The sequence below is a fragment of the Lipotes vexillifer genome, unplaced genomic scaffold (genome assembly GCF_000442215.2).
Source record: "Lipotes vexillifer unplaced genomic scaffold, Lipotes_vexillifer_v1.1 scaffold1816, whole genome shotgun sequence".
Classification (NCBI taxonomy): Eukaryota; Metazoa; Chordata; class Mammalia; order Artiodactyla; family Lipotidae; genus Lipotes; species Lipotes vexillifer.
Window position 1 is genome coordinate 786,475 of NW_006781315.1, and position 23,167 is coordinate 809,641.

The window sequence follows — 23,167 nt, forward strand, 5'->3', positions numbered from 1 at the left end:
CTTCAATAAGTGGTGCTGGGAAAACTGGACAGGTACATGTAAAAGTATGAGATTAGATCACTCCCTAACACCATACACAAAAATAAGCTCAAAATGGATTAAAGACCTAAATGTAAGGCCAGAAACTATCAAACTCTTAGAGGAAAACATAGGCAGAACACTCTATGACATAAATCACAGCAAGATCCTTCTTGACCCATCTCCTAGAGTAATGGAGATAAAAACAAAAATAAACAAATGGGACCTAATGAAACTTCAAAGCTTTTGCACAGCAAAGGAAACCATAAACAAGACCAAAAGACAGCCCTCAGAATGGGAGAAAATATTTGCAAATGAATCAACTGACAAAGGATTAATCTCTAAAATTTACAGGCAGCTCATGCAGCTCAATAACAAAAAAATAAACAACCCAATCCAAAAATGGGCAGAAGACCTAAATAGACATTTCTCCAAAGAAGATATACAGACTGCCAACAAACACATGAAAGAATGCTCAACATCATTAATCATTAGAGAAATGCAAATCAAAACTACAATGAGATATCATCTCACACCAGTCAGAATGGCCATCATCAAAAAATCTAGAAACAATAAATGCTGGAGAGGGTGTGGAGAAAAGGGAACACTCTTGCACTGCTGGTGGGAATGTGAATTGGTACAGCCACTGTGGAGAACAGTATGGAGGTTCCTTAAAAAACTACAAATAGAACTACCATATGACCCAGCAATCCCACTACTGGGCATATACCCTGAGAAAACCATAATTCAAAAAGAGTCATGTACCAAAATGTTCACTGCAGCTCTATGTACAATAGCCTGGAGATTGGAAACAACCTAAGTGTCCATCATCAGATGAATGGATAAAGAAGATGTGGCACATATATACAATGGAATATTACTCAGCCATAAAAAGAAACGAAATTGAGCTTTTTGTAATGAGGTGGATAGACCTAGAGTCTGTCATACAGAGTGAAGTAAGTCAGAAAGAAAGACAAATACCATATGCTAACACATATATATGGAATTTAAGAAAAGAACAATGTCATGAAGAACCTAGTGGTAAGACAGGAATAAAGACACAGACCTACTAGAGAATGGACTTGAGGATATGGGTAGGGGGAAGGGTAAGCTGTGACAAAGCGAGAGAGAGGCATGGACGTACATACACTACCGAACGTAAGGTAGATAGCTAGTGGGAAGCAGCCACATAACACAGGGAGATCACCTCGGTGCTTTGTGACCACCTGGAGGGGTGGGATAGGGAGGGTGGGAGGAAGGGAGACACAAGAGGGAAGAGATATGGGAACATATGTATATGTATAACTGATTCACTTTGTTATAAAGCAGAAACTAACACACCATTGTAAAGCAATTATACTCCAATAAATAAATAAAAGCCAACACAACCATATCTAACAACAACAACAAAAAACACTAAAAATAGAAGTACCATACGACCCAGGAATCCCACTACTGGGCATATACCCTGAGAAAACCCTAATTCAAAGAGTCGTGTACCACAATGGTCACTGCAGCTCTATTTACAATAGCCAGGACATGGAAGCAGTCTGATTTGCTTTTTGTTTCTTGAAGGAAGGACTTAAGTAGTAAAGAAGGGAGCTGGATTCAAAGAACATTTTTAACATGTGAGGTTTGTTACTGGTACTCCCCTACCCAGCCCCCATCCCACCCCCGCCCCCAACTTCCAATTTCACTCTCCCAGTTTGGTCCCCCGTATTACTCAGGAGCCAAAGTAGCCTCACCCTTCTCCATCCCTGACACTTCCCAGTTATCTGTCACCATCCCACACTCCAAAGGAAAACTTCCATTCCCCAAGTGCTAAATAGCTGAACTCCAAGTAAAAGAGGACCTTTAATCTGATGAAAATAATTCACAGTAAATTGCAAATCTCTTAATCCTCTTAGAGGCAGTAACATTATTTTTTTAATTTGGAAGGGGGAAGCAACTTGATATAGCCTCTAATTGTTGGCATTTTCGTACAGCACAAACAATAATATATTTTGCTTTATTCGGATAGAAATGGTTATCACATTGGCATGGCAATCTGCCCAGAAATCTGTCTCCAACCTGTCAAATTAACCCTGAATTTTCTCTTAACAACATTCACCCTTCTTCTGCTTTGTTTGTTTGTTGTCATTGTCTTTAAATCTCTGGGGAGAGGTCTTAAGGTTTGGAGTGATATCTCTGTAGGGATACTTTTTATGTTTAGGGTTTGTAAGTCAGGGTCTATACAAAGCAACTATTATGAACTAGTTTCTTTAAGGAAAAAAATCGTGATAAAGATGACCAATCAACAAAGCAATAATGAAAACAACACAATTCACACTTAAATAGACATTAGAACATGTCAAACACTGTTTTAAACACTTTATGTATATTAACTTATTTAACCTTCACAGCAACCCCATTATTTCCATTTTACTGGTAAGGAAACAGAAAAGTGAGATAAGCTATTAAGGTGACATGGCTGGTGTGCAGTGAAGCCACATTTCAAACCATTGTATTTTAACTCTGAAGCCCATTCCCTTACAATCACTACACTCTACTGAAAGACACACTGATTAGGAAAAACTCAGGGATAAATAATCCAGCTCCCTGTATTGCTCCTAGGTTAAAAACTACAGAATTTAAATTCTGAAAGTGGCCTTAATGTCACTGTTTCGATTCCTGCATTTTACAGGTGAAGAAACTAACTCATGGCATGGTGAAAAGCTACCTAGTGGCAGATTCAAACCCAGAAAGAACCAAGTCTGAATCCAAGTCGTGTTTTTCCCTCACTATACTACAGTTAGTCCATAGAAAAATCATAGCAAAACCTAGAAACTCCAAGCAAAGGTAGATATTCAAAATCCTAGCCAATGCATTTTGTAGAATCTGGTAAATACAAACTCTTGAGAGCTCCCATTTATAAATTACTTACAAATTTGGCAACTCTGGTTTTTCTTCTTTCTGATTACTCACATCTCTGTTTCTAAAAGAATGAAAACTTACCCAAGGATCAGAGGGATTATTAATTCCTTTTATAACTCCTGTCAAAGCAAAGAAATTCATGTACTGAATCACTTATTAATTCACTGAATGTGTTCGTTGTAATAGTTAAGTAGATATAGACCCTCATAGTTTGAAAGGAGACCTGGATAAGTAAATGTAATAAAGAATGATCATGGGCAAGGTCACAGTTTTGTAGAGGGTGCTATGGAAACACATAAGAAGTACATCAAATCTACACTGGGTGGGTGGAAGGGGCATCTAAGGGTTTTTGGAGGAGGAGACACCTGAATTTATTCATTAGGCCAAACAGCAGTTAGGGTGGGGAAAAGGGAAGGAAAACGGAGAGAATGGAATGGGTCTAGACAGAGCAGTCCCAGATAGAGGAACAGCATTAGAAAAGCCTGAGGGATAAGAGGCTGAAGCTGGTTCATGTGTAGGGAAGTGGTTAAGAAGCCACCCGCCAATGCAGGGGACACTGGTTCGAGCCCTGGTCCGGGAAGATCCCACATGCCGCGGAACAACTAAGCCCGTGCACCACAACTACTGAGCCTGTGCTCTAGAGCACGCTAACCACAACTACTGAACCCGCGTGCCTAGAGCCCGTGCTCTGCAACAAGAGAAGCCACCGCAATGAGAAGCCCTTGCAGCTTAACGAAGAGTAGCCCTCACTTGCCACAACTAGAGAAAGCCCCCATGCAGCAATACAGACCAATGCAGCCAAAAATAAATTTAATTAATTAAATAAACAAATTAAAAAAAAATACCTCCAAAGACAGGGTACTTTTTCTCTTAAGAAAATAAACCAAACATAACGTTTCTGTGGTTCACAAAAAACGGAATAGTCTTTATATGCAAAGAAATAGGAAGAAGAAATAGACAAAATCAAAAAGACTTAGGCAAATTAGCTGATAGGTTTTCATTACATTCCTTTAAAAGCTTCAGTTCTCAACTACAGAAATAATTTCCAAATAAACGTGAAAGTCATGGCTGCCCTTTTAAGTGATGAAGAATACATTATTATTAGCAAGCTATTTTGTCAGAGCATCAAATAATGCTCATCTTTAAACATGCCTCCTGTGGACAGTGAAATGCTGGTGATGGTTTCCAGCTTCAAATGAATCAGTGCTCACTGCTCAGGGCACAATACTGCTTCTGACCTCTTCCCCTGCCCGTGCCTTGACCTTCTCCCACTCCAACGTTATTCCCTGCCTTGTGCTGTGAGCATCTCATATCATTCGTGAGCTGTGGCTCCAGAATTTAGCATGAGGAGGGCTGCCCCTGATAGATGTCTAACATGAGTAATGCTCTTAATGATCCCCAATGGGACTCTGCCATATTCTTCCAGCAGGATGAGTCGTTGGAAGACAAAAAGAAATTCTATGCACTTTACAGTGAAACATAATGAAGACAAGAAATTTTTACATATAGGAATATTTTACTTAGATTTAGTAAGAAATGACCAGTTTGGGTTTTTTTTAAAGAGTTAACAAAAGTGTCTTCATATATATTTAGCTTTGCAGTATATCTTGAACACCTGAGCAAATTATCCCATTTCTACATTGCCTAAAGAAATCCTCCAAATTTGTTTTAGAAACATTTATGAATTATACACAAGGTTTCTTCACAGAAACGCTAGATATGCTCTTGAAAATTGTGCATAAATCAATATTTTGTAAATTAAATAACATTTTTCACCAACAAATTATTTCAGAGATGCTTTATTTTCATTTCTCGTTAATATTCAATTGGCAATGATTACTAATCCTTTAGATTAAGCTTCTCTCCTGATAATATTTCTGTCAAACAGCTAATGATCTATAAAACAAATAATAAAACAAATATGGGAAACTAGGTTTTAGAAATGATCCTGCAATACTTGCAGAAGGTAAAAGCTTCTTTGCAATTCAGCCAGAGCCCCAATTTTATTCTTATTTCTTCAGATGTCCTTAATGTACTTTCTCAACCTGTAATTCATATGCAGCACGGTGGCGTGTCTCTTAATAGCAATCAGTAAAACTTTAGACTGTCTCTGTTGATAATTTCTCTTCTTATTCAAGAATATATTTATTTATTCAGTTCATCAGGAACTCTGCTCATCAAAGGGCTTATGGTTTTGTTTTCTGTGTTTGTTAGCTTTAGGACAGAGAATAAACATAAACAGTCAAACCGATCACTTTGCCTGGCTTAACAATTTGTAAAATGTAAATAACTCCTAATAAAGGCAGACGCTTTGGGTTAAATAAATAAGCCATTATGTAACCATTTAGCTAGTAACAATACAGTAAGGATGGCCAAACACCAGAAAAGGAAAAGCTTCGAAAACGCTGAAGATAACAGAGTGAGGGGATATCAATGTATTTAGAGTAGGAATAAACAGCCACAGATAGGTCGGTTCTATATGGGACGGATAATGTAATATTGCAGCTACAAAATGATGATCTGTGGGCCACATTTGGTGTGAAGACTTGCTACTGTTGTTGTTACTTTTATTATTAACTTAGACCTAATTGTTCCCATTATAGGTTGGGAGATTTTACTTTAAAATACAGATTTATGCCTTTTCTTGAAAACTGTGAAAGTCTGTCTACATTTAAGTCCACACATCCCCATGGCAACATCCAGCCAACCATCCCTTAGACCTGATACAGGGCCTTCCTTACACAGGCCCTGTATTGGCATTTCAGTTTTCAACCGTTATAAAATATTATCAGAGAAGAAAAACAGAATCTTACAAATTTCATTTTGTTTATCTTCCCTGCCAAGAATCGTGACTTTAGAACAGGAAGGGCAGTTCGAAGATGGTTCAGTGGTAAATGAAGGTGGGAAGATAAGTATCTAGCTTATTAATATATTTTAAATCTCCTGATCCAGAAAAGCATTACATCCCAGGATGCTGACAGAACTTTTAGATGAAATGAGATATTTATTTGAACACTAGGAAAAAGTTAAAAGTTATCTAAATTTTTACTAAAAAGAAAACAGGATCCTCAAAATCCATGTTACACTTTAGGACACTGACAAAATATATATTAAAAACAATAGCAACAAAAGAACATAACCAAGTGAAATGACTCTTTATCAAATAAGGAAAATTGGAAGAAAACAGAGATCTTGTGTGCAGAGAACAGAAAATTTTAAAAGAGCATAGCTGTCTTCAAATATTGAAACAGTTTCATGTAGAAACTAAACTGAATTTACCATGGGTAGTTCAGAGGGTAAAACAGAGTCCAGTAGGACAGGAAATAGAGTTGAGTTTTAGGTTAATTAATGAGGAAAATTTATACAAAACTTATAAATGGAATCTTCTATGCTATGAAGAGATAATTCCTGTCACACAGAAAGTAATGAGGGAAGAATAAAGAATAGGTGTTCAGGTTACTGCAGAGAGGGTAGAGGCACAGAAATAAAGTTGTTCTAAGATAATGTCCAAATGATTCTCTGATAGGTTAAGAACAATAAAATATATAACATTATATCTAAGTTTATTTGTCTATACACTGCTATCCATACCCTCAGAGAATATGCCAAAAAGTAAATGTCTTAATTTCTAAGAATTATGATATCAAATTTATATTTATTTTTTATCACCTCTTCTCCATTTGGTGGAAGCTTTTTATGATCTAAACATAGGCTCACAGGGTAGTCACACATACCTCTGTTAAATTACCTATTGGGCAATCAACCATTTAGCATAAATTCCTTAAGTGCAAGAAATGACCTTTTTTTTTTTTTTTAATACTCTGTGCCTGGTAAGATTGATCAAATGGATGAATGAATGTTATTATTAAATAATGTCCTCTAAAATATAAGTGTCATAAGTGAAATTCTATAACAACTAGCTATTGTAAAATCTACCTCTTCAAACAGATTATATCTTTTTTTCAGATCACCACTCCTGGATGCACCTTTCTAACACTTCACCTTGCTCAACAAGATATTCTATTCTTTCTTTCAACACTCTTTGGCAACCTACTTATTCTAGGGAGAGTTTGCTGACTAAGTAAATCCCCTTAATCTATCAGTTCTCAAATGCAATTCTCACTTCCACCATCATATCAAAACATCTTTCATTCACAGAGTGCTAACAATTCACTCATGTGCTTCAACATACATTTTCCTGTCTACAAGTACACAACCTGGATGTTGTATTAAAAGCTCCTACACATTATCAGTATGTCTAAAACATTCTTTAAAGTGTCTAACAGCAACAAAAGTAGACAGTTGGTTAACAATAATTTTTCATTATTATCAAGATTGATAATCTTGATTTATCTAATCAAGATAATCAAGATTGACAGTCATTTACTGAGGAATAAAGAATGTTATTAAGCTCCATTCATAATAAAAACCATGTAGCATTATCGAATACAAATGAATGGCAGGCTGCAAAGCAATAAATGCACAGAAACACATTTATTATGAAGTTATTTTAAGACAGAGTAAAAACCTTAAGGCTATGACCAGGTCTCATATGAGGGAGGGTTTTAGATATGATACCTAGTTTCGATTATTGGTAAAGAGTAAGGAACCGGGAAAGTTTTCAATTTTCATTTAAGCCTATATAAAGTCATAAACCTATGGACAGAGAGAAGAGAAACGTACCGTCCCATCTACACATTTGGAAATAACTTTGGAAGACTATTGAGTTCAACTGAGAAAACCACCCCTAAGAAATTACAGAACAATCTTTAGCCAGACATATCTATTTAAAAGAATGGGACTTCCCTGGTGGCGCAGTGGTTAAGAATCCGCCTGCCAATGCAGGGGACACAGGTTCGAGCCCTGGTCCGGGAAGATCCCACATGCCATGGAGCAACTAAGTCCGTGAGCCACAACTACTGAGCCCGCGTGCCACAACTACTGAAGCCCGTGCGCCTAGAGCCCGTGCTCCACAACAAGAGAAGCCACCGCAGTGAGAAGCCTGTGCACCACAACGAAGAGTAGCCCCCACTCACTGCAACTAGAGAAAGGCTGCGCACAGCAACGAAGACCCAACGCAGCCTTAAATAAATAAATAAATAAATAAATAAATAATAAAAAGAGTAAGAAGAACAAAAGAGTAACATTTTAAAAACCAACTATATTATTTCTGAGAGAGGGTTGATTACAGTAATGTTTTTAATAGTTACTACAGACTCTGGCAGTTTTCACGGATCATGTTCACCAATGCTACATTCTTTGTTTTCTAGAAAACTTGCCATCTGAGAAGGATACACCTTTAAAGGAATAGTAGTAACAGATTCTAACCAAGCTGTTGCCTAATATACTTTTATTATCCATAACATCGTATCACTAAGTTCACTGTCTATTTCAAACTCAAAAAAAACAAAAATTCAGCACCAGTTTCTTAGAGAAATTAGATGCCAGCAATAGTATTTTCTCTATGAAGACATTTCTATTCACTTACCCAAATGAGCTCTCATAAAACTTACTTCGTTCTTACTATGTCAGATTTACTCCACAAACTGAACAGCACTGAATTCCACTAGATCATATTACGGGCTGAATTGAGATTTCTGTGTTCTATAGTGTATAATATCAGGGTGCACTCTTTTTTTTTTTGCGGGTTATCAAGCAAAAGAGGGGAACAGACAATCAGATATACCAGAAAAATCTATCATCTAAAAGGCAACAAAACAGCTGGGCAGCACAAGTTAGTTCCCTCACAAAGAAGCATCTTAGCCTTGTTATCTACACATTTTACACTGTTTCATCTACAATGATTTTCCTATAAGAAAACAGTGCAGTGGGTATAATGGTGACGAGCCAAATTCTGCAATCAGACAGGCTGGTTTCAAATCCTGATTCTACCACACTAGCTGACTGACCACAGTCAAGGAACGTAAATTTTCTGAGCCTCATTTTCCATATTGATAAACAGGGATAACAGCAATGCATTCATTCTTAATGTGGTATTAAATAAGATAAGGTGTGTGAGCACTGTGCCAGCCCATGACTTTATACATTTTAGACTTTATTACAATTATTATTAGAGATATTATATTATTGATTCCTAGTCCTTTAGGTTCAATGCACATAACTGGATCCATAAGTCATCATTTAATTAATTGTTTTTTTCATCATCAGGCTATATATATACATATATACACATATATATCTTACAATATATTTAATAATCACGTGTGGTTATTAAAGCATTATGTTCAATGTGTCAAATGCAAAATGGTGAAAGGGTACTTTTGAATATGGGGTCCTAGGAAAGGACGAGCTCCTGGATTGGAATGACCCTTAACAGGAGAAAAGACCAAATAATGCAATGAATTTTGTTTCCTCTCTGACGATACTGAATCTAAATAAAAGCTGCCCTTATGATGCGTCTACCAAATCCTAATTATTAACTGATGAATAGCAACAATCTTGTCAGTTAAATGCTCCCTCATCTCCATGCAGTATCCAAGTAAAGCTTCTGCCCATCTCCTCTTTTCCTTCTACGTGTTTAGGTTTTGGCAATTAATGAACTACTAAGTTCATTAATTGAAGCAAATTCCAGTTCCAAACGTAATACCAGATTGGTAAGGAAATTTTTCACTTCTCTTCAAATATAAGGGAGAAAAACAGATGAGTCTATCTCCCACGGCCTGCACAAGCCAGTTTACTTTATTCAGACAGCTTGCTAATTGAATGGTCTGGAGACACTGAAATTACTTCCCAAACCAGGCAACTAAAGTAGTTTAAAGTTACCCAGAGGTGTGTAGTTAACACTTACAAATGTGTTTTAACTCACTTTGATATATGAACAAGCACCATTAGTGAAGTTTCCAAGTAATAAAAGACTGCCTTTTAAATCAAGCCTGAGTAAACAAAATCAGCTTTAGATCAGTGAAACTGCAAAGTATACATTTTATATTTCCTTTACATAGGAAAGGAATTGCAGGCAGATACTTTTAGCCAAACTAAAAGTTAGTACATTATTAGTGGAAGAAAACAACCACATGCTAAAACAGAAAATATAACAGAGTATGCATGTTATTGAAGTTTGGAGATTAAATTTTGAGATGGTACCTCATTAGCACCATCTGATGCCAAATGATCTTGGAACACACAAATGTAGCCTGATTCACTTATTCTTTCACCCCATTTTCCTTTCAAACTCTACCTGGGATTGCTAATGACATAAAAGGGCCTCCGTCACATGAGTGGAGAGAAACTAAAATCTGGCCTCTGTTTCCTCTTCTGCTAACATCCATGAATGAGTTTACCGAGTTGATATTTTTTTCCACGATGGTGCATAAATTATGACCATACATCACATGCTACAAGGAACTTGACTGTCATATAAGCACAACTCTTGTTATGTTCATTGAAATTTTAAGTTATATCAAGAAATAACATATACCTGAAATGATTTTTAAAGTACTAAATGGTCACATGTAACGGTTTTATTACTCCTAAGATAACTTTCCTCACATTAAAAGAAGAATCTACAGGGCTTTCCTGGTGGCGCAGTGGTTAAGAATCTGCCTGCCAAGCATGGGACACGGATTCAAGCACTGGTCCACATGCTGCAGAGCAACTAAGCCCATGAGCCACAACTACTCAGCCTGCGCTCTAGAGCCTGCGAGCCACAACTACTGAGCCCACATGCTGCAACTACTGAAGCCCGCGCACCTAGAGCCGGCGCTCCGCAACAAGAGAAGCCACCGCAATGAGAAGCCCGCGCACCGCAACGAAGAGTAGACCCTGCTCGCCGCAACTAGAGAAAGCCCGCGTGCAGCAACGAAGACTCAGCGCAGCCAAAAATAATAAATTTTAAAAAAAGAAGAACCTACAGAGTGTCAGGGATACAGATTCGGTCTCTGACATTGTCAAGCAGAACCTCTTGCAAAAAACTTTGGGAGAAAGTTCCAAAGGCTCCATGCTCCTTCCACGGCTGACTGTGGATAAGCTGTCCGTGGTTCTCGGGGCATGTACACATATGCTGAACATACGCATAGATGACCCATACTTTGAACTTGATACTTTCTGAAATCCAATCAAGAGCATTTTGAGAAAGTGTGACCATGAGCTACTACTTGCCAGAAGTGCTTTAAAAATGTATTTTCTAGTAAGGAAAACTAACATGATCGAAAAAACAGATGCCTGAGATACACTGTTTATTAGGAACTGAAGCCTACTACTTCCTATACGCTACATATAAATCACTCACTTGACACAAAAAGAATATATTCCCACTTAAGGCAGAACCACACTGCTCTGTATGCATTTGCTTGTATCCACTGGTGGTGCTTTCAATGCTTCATTTAAGTGTCAAACTAGGTGACAGGCATTAAGCCTGTAGACTATTCAGCATCAAACTCACGATCCAAGAACCTTCTCTACCATCGTTTACCTTCTATACACTCTCCTCCCAATCAGAAAATAAATTAATTAAATAAAATAAACAGATATTCTTTTCTGGCTGTAAGCCACGGACAGCTCTGAACACTGCAGAGGCACTTCTCTCATTGAACGAAGTCAGAAAGATATGCACACTCATGCTGTTCAAAATATTGTTTTATGTGTGGAACAACATTGTCATAAGACATTTGGAAGCCAAGTAAAATCACAGAAGTAAGGGAATTTGTAGCAGTCTGTTTTGGCTTACAGGAGATGAGACTGAGCTCTCCCATGAAGCAAGCAACATGACACCTTCCAGCATTAGAAATAGCCTTTTGGTTGGCTAAAGAGCAAAAGAGAGGGAAGCAATGAAGTGGAGATCAAAGCTATCTCCCTGTACACTACAAATAATCTTTTTTCTTCCTCTTCCTCAACGGCAAGATTGAAGGAAAGGGCTGAAGGTAGAGGGACAAGGGGAAAAGGAAACCATGCTAACGCAGAATTGCAGGGAAAGGAGGTGGCCTTTGATCTCCACGGGATGGCAACTTTATTGGCTATGCATAAGCAGTTTCCAACCAGCTGATCAACCAGGTATTAACACTCAACACCCTTCCATGATCAGTAACCATGAAGTGAGTCATCTGTGGATAGCAGTCAAGCAGAAGCCACATCTACTACTAAACGACCACCAGCCCAAGCCCAACCCAGAGGGGAAGGTGCAACCCCAGGGGAAATGATTGTTTCTCCACAGGCTCTTCCCTGATAAGCACCAATTATTTGCCTTGGAACTCAGAGCAGAATCTTTCCTCAAGTGTGCATGAATGAGGACGGCATTCATTTTTCAAAATACAACTTGGAATCCGTGTATTTCTACATCACCAGCAGTCCTTGTTTTGACTTCCGTTCCCTGTCTTTTTTTAAGCATGCCAGGAAATACAGACATGATAAAGGCTGGATGTGAGTTGGTTGAATGTAAAGAACCAATCATCTTGCTTGGTGATCTAAAAATTTAAAGATCATTTACTTAATGGCAGGATAAAAAATGCCTCCCTTCCAAATTCTCAAGAGTTCAAACCACAGTCTTGTGTGGGTGAATTTGGGGGACATGTTTTAAAATAAAAAATGAAAAATGATTGAACCATAATCTTTCTTATTTTAAATCCTTCATTTCTCTCTTTCAACTAGGAAAGTGCACAGTGGTTAAGGGTTTTGGAATCAGCATGGTTCAAATCCCTGCTCATCCACATCTCCTAACCTCTCTATGATGTAGTTTCCACAGCGATAAAATACAGATAAAGTAAAATTTTCGTAACAATAGCACCTATGTCATAGGGCTCTTATAAGCATTAAATAAGATAATGGTGAACGTTCCACAAATGACAGTCATATCTTCATAGCACTAGCAGTAGTCATCATCATAAAGTTTCTTACGGTGCCCCAGAATTTGAACTTGATCTCATTTTTTTTTTTTATTATTTCCTTCTCTCACTTGCTGGTCTCCTCTAAGCAAAAACATTATGATACAGAAGGTAACTACTTAGCTTTCCACTCCTCTGTATAAACTGAGGAAGTCAACATTCTAAAGTCTTCTTAAATATAGCTTTAAAAAAACCTATTTTATGAATTCATTAAAGATTCAAACTACTCCTTTGTTTTCAAACTACTCCATGTTTCAAACTACTCCTTTGCTTTAAAAAATGTCTAGTTCTTTGTATAGTTGTTAAACATAGAGCATACACACTGACATCAATTTTTCAAGAGCCCACTTTTCAGATTTGCTCTTTGTGCTATATGTGTGGTCAGAGGGTGCACTAAGATTGGCTCTGTCTACTGCCACTCTCTCTCCTCCTATAGTTTAAAACCAGCTTAATTATGGATCTGTTTCTGCTACTGTACTTCTCTAGCCTTCTGCTTCTGGTTCCACTTTTTTTTTTTTTTTTCCTTTCTTATTACCGAATTTCTTAATTTATTCTACAGATTACCTTAGGCCTAATTTTTAATTGAGTAACAATTTTGATTTCCTTATATTTTTCTATAAGAAATCAAGCATGCAAGGCAGTTATACTTTTGTTTTTAGAATTAAACATTTTTCTAAAGGCCAGAACTTAAAATGAGCATTACCTTAACATCTCTTATTAACACAGAAGATGATACATACTCAACTATTTATGATCTTCATTGGCAAGCTGTTATTCTAAGTTTCCTCCCAATCTTATTCCTCTTGCCCAGTATTTTAAATAACAGATACCTACTCAACGTAAAATAAATAAATAAACAAACAACTGTGATTATAGGTTTGAAATTTAGCATTTTGTATCACTTTATTCACACAAGAGTATTTCATTTGTCATAGGGAAGACTAAGGGAAAATTTCAGGTAAACTTATTGTTCTGAGACATTTTAACTGTAAATATCTTATGTATTAGAGGGCCCATTATCAAGAAATAGGATGCTTTAAAAGATGTCACAGTATTCAGATAAGTGTATTTAAAAGCCAATACGTTTATAAAGAAATTATTGGAATTACCAAAGAATCTTTCCAGTTAGAGAGACCACAGAGCCAGATAAGTGGCTAGTTTCACATAGTGAAACTTATCTAAAAAATGTCCCTCCCCCAAGAGAAAAAGACCCCTCCCTCCCAAAAAAAAGGAGGAAAGAAAGACAGCACTAGTGAATTTCTACTTCATTTGAAGTTCAGATCTCATCCTAAGTCTGAACTGAAATTCAATCACTTTTTCACTTAAAAGCAGGTTTGATCAAATGGAGTTGAGGAGAGGAAGTCCATAAAGAAAGAATGTTTAGAATCAGTTCCTGAGAGATCACACCGATTTTTTTTTCCAGGACTATCCCATCTGCGCCCCTCACCAAAAGTCTAGCTCTCCACAGAAAAGAACTCAGGTATACAAACACTAAAGAAATTTACCATGAAAAAGAATTTCTAAAGAAATACCTCTTTTTTCCAAAATCTTAGTTTCCTAGAACAAAAAGTTACATATTGTAGCATTAGGCTAATAAATGAAAGACTACAAACACATAATATTTTGATGTTAAGTATGACATCAACACATCAACGTCAAGTTTATAATCTGTTTGAAGAAAACTATAGGACTTTGTTAAGTTGGCAGCCAGGTTTTAAAAAAAAAAAAAAAGAAAAGAAAAGAAAAAAGAACTGACAACCAATAGATGTTTTTACAGGTTAAATCTTGTTGAAGGTACCTTACCCCCCTCAGTACACTTTGATTTATTTAAACTCACCACATTTCTCTTAAATATACTCCATTAACAAGTGATAGACTGTGATCTTAGGCTTGAGGCAAGATATGAAACACAATCTTTCAAGAACTTCATTCATTCCCTGCCCAGGTGTCTTGAGCACACCCAACTCTACTTACTTATCTGAGTTTTGTGAAGTTTTATTCAAGTCAATAGTGTGGCTTTAGAATAGCACACGGTCGTGAACCCTTCCCAGCAGCCCAGTAATCTGGCCTCTCCCCAAGTTCAGATTCACAGCTGGAGTGAAAGTCAGCAGGAGACTGATAAACGGCTTCAGGTTAAATATGAGAGAGCATCTCACAAGGACAACTCTGACCCCACCAACAAAGTGGACAACCACACCTATCGGAAAAACTTAGGTTTATTAAAATCACCAGTAGCTTAGGTGGAAAATTAAATTAGAAAAACAAAGCCAGAAATCATTTCAGCTCTAAGGTTATAAATGCCTTCTATCTATTTAAATTACAAACCTCAGATACTAAGTACTAATCAAATTATTAAATCTAAAGGGCAGTACACACTCCAACATACTTCTCCAAGTGAAGACAGAATTTGCATGCTGACACTACGAGCTTTCAGTGACATCCTATTAGTGTGACCCTATCTTTAATCTAGTGCCATGATAAAATGTCCCAACATATACAAACTCAGCTCAAACGGTGACTAATGACCATTAATCCCCCTATCTTCAGTAATCTACTCCCCCAGTCATTTATCACACTGACACTTCACTTTACACACGTGAATAAACTTTAACCGAGAAGGTGAATCAACAAAAATCTCAAAGGTATCTGAAGCTGTAAATTAAACTAGGGGGAGACTTGGCGAAGAGAGACAAATAGAGAGATCAGATCTGAATGTTTCTGATTTGCATCCTTGGCTGGTATGGGGGTGGGAAACCATTCAATCCCTCAGATATGCAAACTAAGAAAAAAACTACATGAGAGAGGGGAAGCTGGAAGAAAGAAGAGGTGGCCGGCCCCAAAGAGTCTGTTTAATCTAGTCATCCTTCCACTGTGACAGGAATGAAAACTTCAGTTTTCTGTTTTCTTCAAAGGAATAACAATTTAATAAATTTCTCATGTAGTTCCGTTGCAAAGGTTCCTTTTAGTCAGAAAGCATATTTTAGGGATTATTTTAGGGATTTATTTGCCATCATTTAGCTGATGTGTTTTTCTTTTACATATTTCCTTAAGTAAAATCCTTGGTCAAAATATTAATCATAGCCGTGGACCACAAAAAGCTCAAACCAACCTTTCAAAACTGTTTCATAATCATGGAAATTGAGTGACTCTAACGTACAGGCTCTGATGCAACTTGAAGCCCAGCACAGGACTATAAAAAATTCCCTGAGGTACAGTGTGTGTGTGTGTGTGTGTGTGTGTGTGTGTGTGTGTGTGCGCGCGCGCGTGTGTGTGTGTGTGTGTGTGTGTTAAGGCCTGAAATCGGATCCTTGATTGAAACCAGAATCTACCAAAAGGAAAGAAAGAAAAAAAGTTGAGCCGTGGCTCTGTTCCCTCATAGTAAAAGTTTCTTCGGGAGGGTAAGAAAACTATTTGGAAGTGTAGATGCAGTGTACACTCTTAGGTCAGACGTATCCCACTGCAGTATCCTTCCAACAGCTCATGTGCAAGAGTTTTGGTACTATTTAATGAATCCCCAAAATCCTAAATTCAGCCTTCTGTTTTCCCTTGCCAATGAAAACTCCCAGGCAACTAAGTGTTCCCTTTCAGATACTTGCAACCTCTTGTTTTCCTTCTAAACTCACCCAGGCAGAGGGGATACTTTATATCCTACGGTAAGAAGGAGTTATTTCCTGAAGTTTCTTCAGAATTGAATTTAATTACAGACCTTGGTTATATAAAACAACTATTAATAACCCCTTTGCTCGAAAGAGGAGGGGCGAATTGGAGGACCAGGTTCAGGAATCCTGGCGGGTTTCTGGGCTCCAGCTCCCCGGGCGCACATCTCCCTTCCCGCGGGAAGCAGCCGAGGGCTGAAACTCACTTTGGCTCATCCTCATGGCCCAAGCTCACCGCCAACCGCTGACTCTCCCACCCTTGCGCTCCGACGTGCGTTTGCCCAGAATGATCTGGGCGTGCCTCGAACTTGGCAAAAGGCCTAGGTCTGCGAAGAGGCTTGGAAGGTCTTGGGAGATGAGGGAAAGGGGACAACACAAAGTAGGAACTAAGAACCTTTTCGTCTAAAACTCTTGCCAGGGGTCGGGCCCCTCCGGCCTTAGAAGGGAGAGGTCGCCAAAATGCAGTTCGGGGTTGATTTTGAAAAGTGGGGAGGGGGCGTGCAAGGGGAATGGAGGGTGAAGGAAGAAGACGCGGGGTTACCTGAACAGAGACATATTAATCCAAAGAGGTAAAAGTGAGCAGGCTCCGCGATCATTGTCCTCGGGTGGGTCCTGCATACAGTCTCATGCCAAGAGGAGAGAGTAGAAATGGGGTCTCCAAATTTATGAAGCCACACACTACACACAAAGGCTTAATATAAGCAACGTGGGTCAATCCGCCAGGAGTTTTCAGGGCAATTACTTGTCCACCTCTCCGGACGCTTGTCAATATCTCTGAGCCCTCTGCAGACTAAGAATTCCAAGGTTTGCCTTCTTTGGCGCCAGGGTTTCCGAGGAGGCTTGGCCACTTCCAAGGACCATCCAAAGCGAACAACAAAGAGCCGAAGCAGAAGAGCAGTTGTGCGGTTTCCTGCCTCTACAATCTTGCCGAGCCTCCCGGCGTGCTCCCGCGGCGAGGGCCGGCGCGGCGGCGGCAAAGTTGGCGTGTGAGAACGGATTAGGGAGGGCCGAAAAGTGCTTCTCCGTCTATAGGCGAGCCCAGTCAACAGCCGGCCACCCGCGCCGGCGGCAAAGGCAGCCAAGGTAGTGGCAGCAGCTCGGGAGGACGGGCACAGGCTGCCGGGGGTGTGCCTGGGTGACTCCGCGCGCTGGGGGCGAGCAAGGGGGCGGTGCGGCGACAGCGGTTCCCTGGGCGGGCCCTTGTTCCCATCACTTGGGGGATGCGGAGGGTACTGAAGAAGGCAGCAGCTCCGCGGACGCACTCAAGCCTCCCGGCGCCCCCAGCCCAGCGCGGCGCTCACCATCCCTTCGGCCCCTCGCCCACGGGGGCGTGCGCGCAAGGCACCCCGAACTCTCCGCGGCTGGAACGCTGGAGCCTAAACTTCCAGGCGGTGGCTGCCCGCAGCCCTGGCTCGTGGTAGCTGCAGAGGCACCCGACCTCGCCGGGGTGGCGGAGAGGGGCCAGGAGGATGCCGCTGCGGGTGGGAGCGACGGCTGCCGCGGCTCACCCGAACTCCGCCGGGATCAGCGGCGTCTGAAGTTTCTACTCTCACGCTGCCTCTTCTCTGGCTCGATTGCTTGTGGGTTTCCCCCACAGTCCCCGCGGCTCCCGGTTTCCTCCCTCTCTTTCCCAGCCCGAGAATACTTAAAGGGGCCGCGCGGTCCTTTCCACGCTTCACTCTACACTCTCCAGACGCCGGTCTGGCAAGTTCTGCTCGTTAATATTTCCATCCACAAGCCAGGGTGCCCGACTACGCCCTCAGGTGAGAATCAAACTGCTCAGGATCACAAAACCGAGCGAATTGGAACTTGCCTTGTTTCTCTCGACACCCCTGGCTCCCCTGCACCTTTCTCCAAATGGAACCTCCCAGCCAAAGACTTCAAAAACCCTCCTGGTCCAGCTTAACCTCTTCCCTACCGCTTACAGGAGTTGAAATAAACTCTCAAATAACTCTGTCTTCACCCTTCCCTATTCCCATCAAAAAAAAAAATCAAATGTGGGCAAACAAGCCTACAGGACAGGAGGTAGAGAAATAACTACGTACAATTTATTACGTAGTTATACGTAATACGAAAATCAGTTTATTTTAAACTGTAGTTGTTGAGTCTCCCGTAGAAAGGCTACCCAACTCGAGGGGCGCAGGAGTGGGCCATGGGGACTTTTTTTCTTTTGTAAGCAAATGCCTCTCCTTCAACTTCATTGACTCTCAGTATCAGAATGCTAACAATGGGGAAGTAACTAAGGAAGAGGGACGAATGTAAAAAACATCCTGGCTACCCGGGAGTTTGCGGTTGTAAGAGAAGTCATTCAGCATTTCAAAACCAAAAGGCGTGGGCTTTAACATCTCATACACCTCGCCCTGAAATCCCAACCTACCAGTTACTAGCTCTGTTACCAGACCAAATCTCCGTTTTCCTTTCTGAATCAGAGACTCTTGAGATAGTCACAAATCATACACAAAGCAAAACAAACCTAGCACATCTGATGGGCATTCTTGCATTCATTCATGCATTTATTCGCTCATTCATTTTTCTTTCTTTCTGTTGAAAAAGACACTATACAAAAACCACCTGAGACATGGCGAGTGCCCAGTAAATGGTAGATATTAATATTTAGGACTATTATACTTTTCCACAAATTATTATGCACCAAGTTACGTACAATAACTTCAAAATGTTTATTTGTTATCGGTCAAGATATACCAGAACCTGCTTCCAGTGGTTGACTCTGGAGAGGGGAATGCATGATGGATGGAGAGGTGGGAATGGATTTACTCTTGTCTAAATACTGTTGTACATTTTTTTTTAAGTGAGCACATGCATTACCTAACAAAGGATACAGTTTATCTTTTTTGCGGAGCACAGGCTCCGGACACACAGGCTCAGCGGCCATGGCTCAAGGGCCTAGTCGCTCCGCGGCATGTGGGACCCTCCCAGACCGGGGCACGAACCCGCGTCCCCTGCATCGGCAGGCAGACTCCCAACCACTGAGCCACCAGGGAAGCCCAGGATACAGTTTTAGAAGCAAATAATATATTCATTTTGGATGCTGACGGTACAACCAGTGACCTTGGAGCAGCATTTTGTAGAAAGAAACTCTGGCTAACAGAACCTATCTCTGAAAGTGAAAGACAGTTTAATCCTGAAAAAGCCGATTGAAAATTCAGTAAACAGGCTGGAGATAAGAATTCAAAGACTCCAGCCAAAACCTTTCCAGCAATAAAAAACAAGAATGTGCATTAAATGCTGAAAAACATACATCGATTTGGTCTTTGTTAAGGATATTTAGTGAGAAATATAGAATATGCCTTTTTTTTCCCTTGGTATAAAATGTGCTTTTAAGATAAGCCTACTTAGTAATAAAAAATAAATAACCTAAAGCATGGTACTTGAAAGAAAGAGAGAGAGGGAGAAAAATCCCTCAAATCCTCATATCATCTGAGTGCATTTTAAATAAAGATTTGAACTTCCACTTAGTAAAGGATGTATGCTTTTACATATAAAGTATCAATAGAATATGTGTAAGAATCCCTATCGTATTGTTTTTCCAAAGTGAGTCTCCTGGTCTCCAGAAATTTGCTAAGATTTCTCAAATTCTCCTTTACCATCTCATTGTCATTGAATGGAAACCATATTATTACTCCCTTTGATCCTTTTATTTCTCAACTTGAGTTAGCGACATCCTCCCACCCACCAGCAACTCCTCTCTCCTACTCCTCGAGGCTATCCTACCTAGGAGAGTCGGCAGGAAGAACCCTCCAGGAACTAACTTCTGGCAGCCCCTCCCCGGCCCCTGCCGCCCCAGCATGAGGGTCATCATCACCAGCTCATATATGTTGATCCTTTCTTCTTCTCCTGCCTCATCCAAACTGTACTTTTCTGTCAATTATATCAGTAAAGGTAGTACCTGAAGACAAAAATTTGTATTCAGAAGGTATTTGGCATCTGTGACAAGTCAAACTCAGTGTACCTGAGAACTTTCATAACTTCTTCCTTTCACTCACTCACTTACTCATGCAAACAAACAGTGAACGTCACCTATGTGCAGGAAACAATAAAGGGCTCCATAGAGGCCAAATGCAAATAGAAACCTATTCCTCAGGCCCTCAGAGCTCTTATATAGGGAGGTACACAGGCTCCAGAGTGGAAACTATCAGAAGAATCAAAAGCAGTGTCATTGGGCTTCCCTGGTGGCGCAGTGGTTGAGAGTCCGCCTGCCGATGCAGGGGACACGGGTTCGTGACCCGGTCCGGGAAGATCCCACATGCCGCGGAGCGGCTGGGCCCGTGAGCCATGGTCGCTGAGCCTGCGCGTCCGGAGCCTGTGCTCCGCAACGGGAGAGGCCACAACAGTGAGAGGCCCGCGTACTAAAAAAAAAAAAAAAAAAAAAAACAGTCTCATTGGGATTAAATGACAGCTCAGTGTATTCCTGGAGGTCGGTGAATCATAGCAACTTGTCACTTTTCCATTTTTACTCCTGAACGTTAAGTTACTAGGAGAATGCATGAAATAATCAATGTGTCTGTATGAGTATGTGTGCAAGTGTGTGTGTATACACATGGACATGGTGCCCACATATGTCAGGTCTTCGGGCAGCTCTGACACATACAATAGAACTCTGACTCATTCCAGACTTATTGGGTGGGAGACAAAGATCAAGGTATGGAGAAAGTGTCATAATTTGCACTCAGAAACTCTATTCTGATCACCGTGATCTGAATGAGTGGTAGAGTCTCAAGTTCCTTTTAGAGAATTTTGATCATTTGAAGCTTATGAAATTCAGGCTCCCTAAAATGAGAATTCTGAGGAAACCTGAAAGTAAGACATTCTAGTAGTCCTGTAAATAGGAGCTTTTTTGACATTCAACATTCTAGAATAGTAATGATATCTTGAGTAGCTCTAATTTGATTTTATCTTTCACAGGGGTAGTTATAGGAACTCAGGAAATAACAAAACTCCAAGGATCTCTCTAGGGATTCCAGATATCACTTACCCAGATCAGGAGGAACACAGTTGAGTTCTTAAGAAAAATACAAACCAGAACATTTCTCTCTTTTCCGCCCCTACCAAGAAGCCGAGAATCAGACCAAGCCTGAGATGCAAGCTGAAATTCCAGGAGGTCTGGTAAGAAGCACCATGATACATACAGTACACACAAAGGCTGGGCTGTATTATCTCTCAGATTACAATAGTTTATCAATTTTTATACAAAATTGCTGAATAATCTGTGCAATTTTTGGTACCTAAATTGATGAACTAGATTGAATATTTGAATAATTTAATATTTGAATATTTTTCTAAGTTTGGATACATAGGAGAAGTCCCATTTAAGAAGGTAACCTAAAGTAATCCTAATAAAGGGAGAATAAACTCATATCTGTTGGAATATCTACTGTGTTTTGAAACACCCTGTCTCTAGAGTAGATATTGCTCAATCTATGCCATGCTGCTTCTGTAGTAATATCTCTCACTACTGACAATTGAAAGCTCGCTCCTAACAATTGAAAGCTTCAGTTTTCCTCCTTAAACAGCATATGGTAGTTACCTACAGGATAACTTATTTTTTTTTAATGAGCAATACAATATTACTTACTGATTCTAAGTTCCATATATGACAGCAACAAGTCACATGTAATAAATCACCTATGGTTGGGTATAGATTTTACACGCAATAAGAGCTCAAAGAAAAAAGAAATAATTTAGAGTTAGAATAATAAAAGGGAAAGAAAGGAAGGAAGGAAGGAAGGAAAAGAAAGGAAAGAAGCAAGGAAGGAAGCAAGGAAGGAAGGAAGAAAGAAAGAAAGAAAGAAGGAAGGAGAGAAAGAAAGGGAAAGGAAAAGAAAAGAGAAAAGAGGAAAGAAAAGAAAAGAAATGCTAGGTAGAATTTTTAAATATGTGTAACTTTATTCCTCATCAAAGAGAATAAAGTTTACCAGAATGCTTTCTTTCAAATGTACATAGGGCACATTTTAACAGCATTATTTTTGTTTGTTTCTCTGCCTTTGGGTAATTATGGCCCCCAAACCAGGAACCATAGGGAGAAGAGATTTCCTGGGTTATCTGTCTTTACTAGGCATTATCAATGTTTTCAGTACAGGAAAACGTGGGTTAGAACTCCTTAGGCTTCACCTAATCATGTGCTCCAGTCTCACTAACAGCCTCTAAGGCCCATTAAAAAATATAAGCTATGATACACTTGAGTTCCTATGGAATTACTGTGACTGTGCTTGCCTTTTAGCATCTCAGCATCCTGGGGACATTGTAGATACTCTAAAATTAGATGCTATATTGCTAAATCCTTGTGGTAGCACCTAGGACCTTAACTGTTAGCAACATGGGTCTCACTAGGATTTAATCCTTTAATGTTAACAGACAATAAGTTTCTGAAGAAAAAGGAGAGGACACTGGGATGTAGCATTGATCGAGGGCAATGTTTGGGGCCCTTTACAAATGTTATCTGATTTAATTCTCACCATGATCACGTGAGGTGGCATTATCACCCTAATTTAGAGATGAGGTTGGGAGAGTAAGTCATTAACTCAAAGTTCAGAGGTCTGGAAGTCATGGATCGTATATATGAACCCAGCATATTTTGAACCAAAATGTATGGGGAAAAAAAAAAAAAAGAGTTCCATGGTAGGACAGGCACTTTGGTTCAAAACAAGCTGGGTTCAAATATAAGCCTCTGCTCAAAACCCTCCAGTGGTTTTCCATCTCACTTAAAGTGACGACAGCCCACTCTTT

At 39.7% G+C, this 23,167-nt stretch overlaps 1 protein-coding gene across 4 annotated transcripts in view; it reads right to left on the bottom strand.

Annotated features, from left to right (window-relative positions):
- The window catches only part of ROBO1 (roundabout guidance receptor 1), a 952,567-nt gene that overhangs the window by 381,218 nt on the left and 548,182 nt on the right, over positions 1 to 23,167 (bottom strand). For 2 of the 4 annotated variants that reach the window (XM_007454546.1, XM_007454545.1), the window contains exon 1: positions 16,965 to 17,999. The exons of the other annotated variants lie outside the window; for them this stretch is intronic. In XM_007454546.1, the coding sequence (XP_007454608.1) occupies positions 16,965 to 17,019 (55 nt within the window). In that variant the 5' untranslated portion in view covers positions 17,020 to 17,999. Of the gene's footprint in view, positions 1 to 16,964; positions 18,000 to 23,167 lie in introns of those variants that run through there. 4 annotated transcript variants of the gene reach the window in all.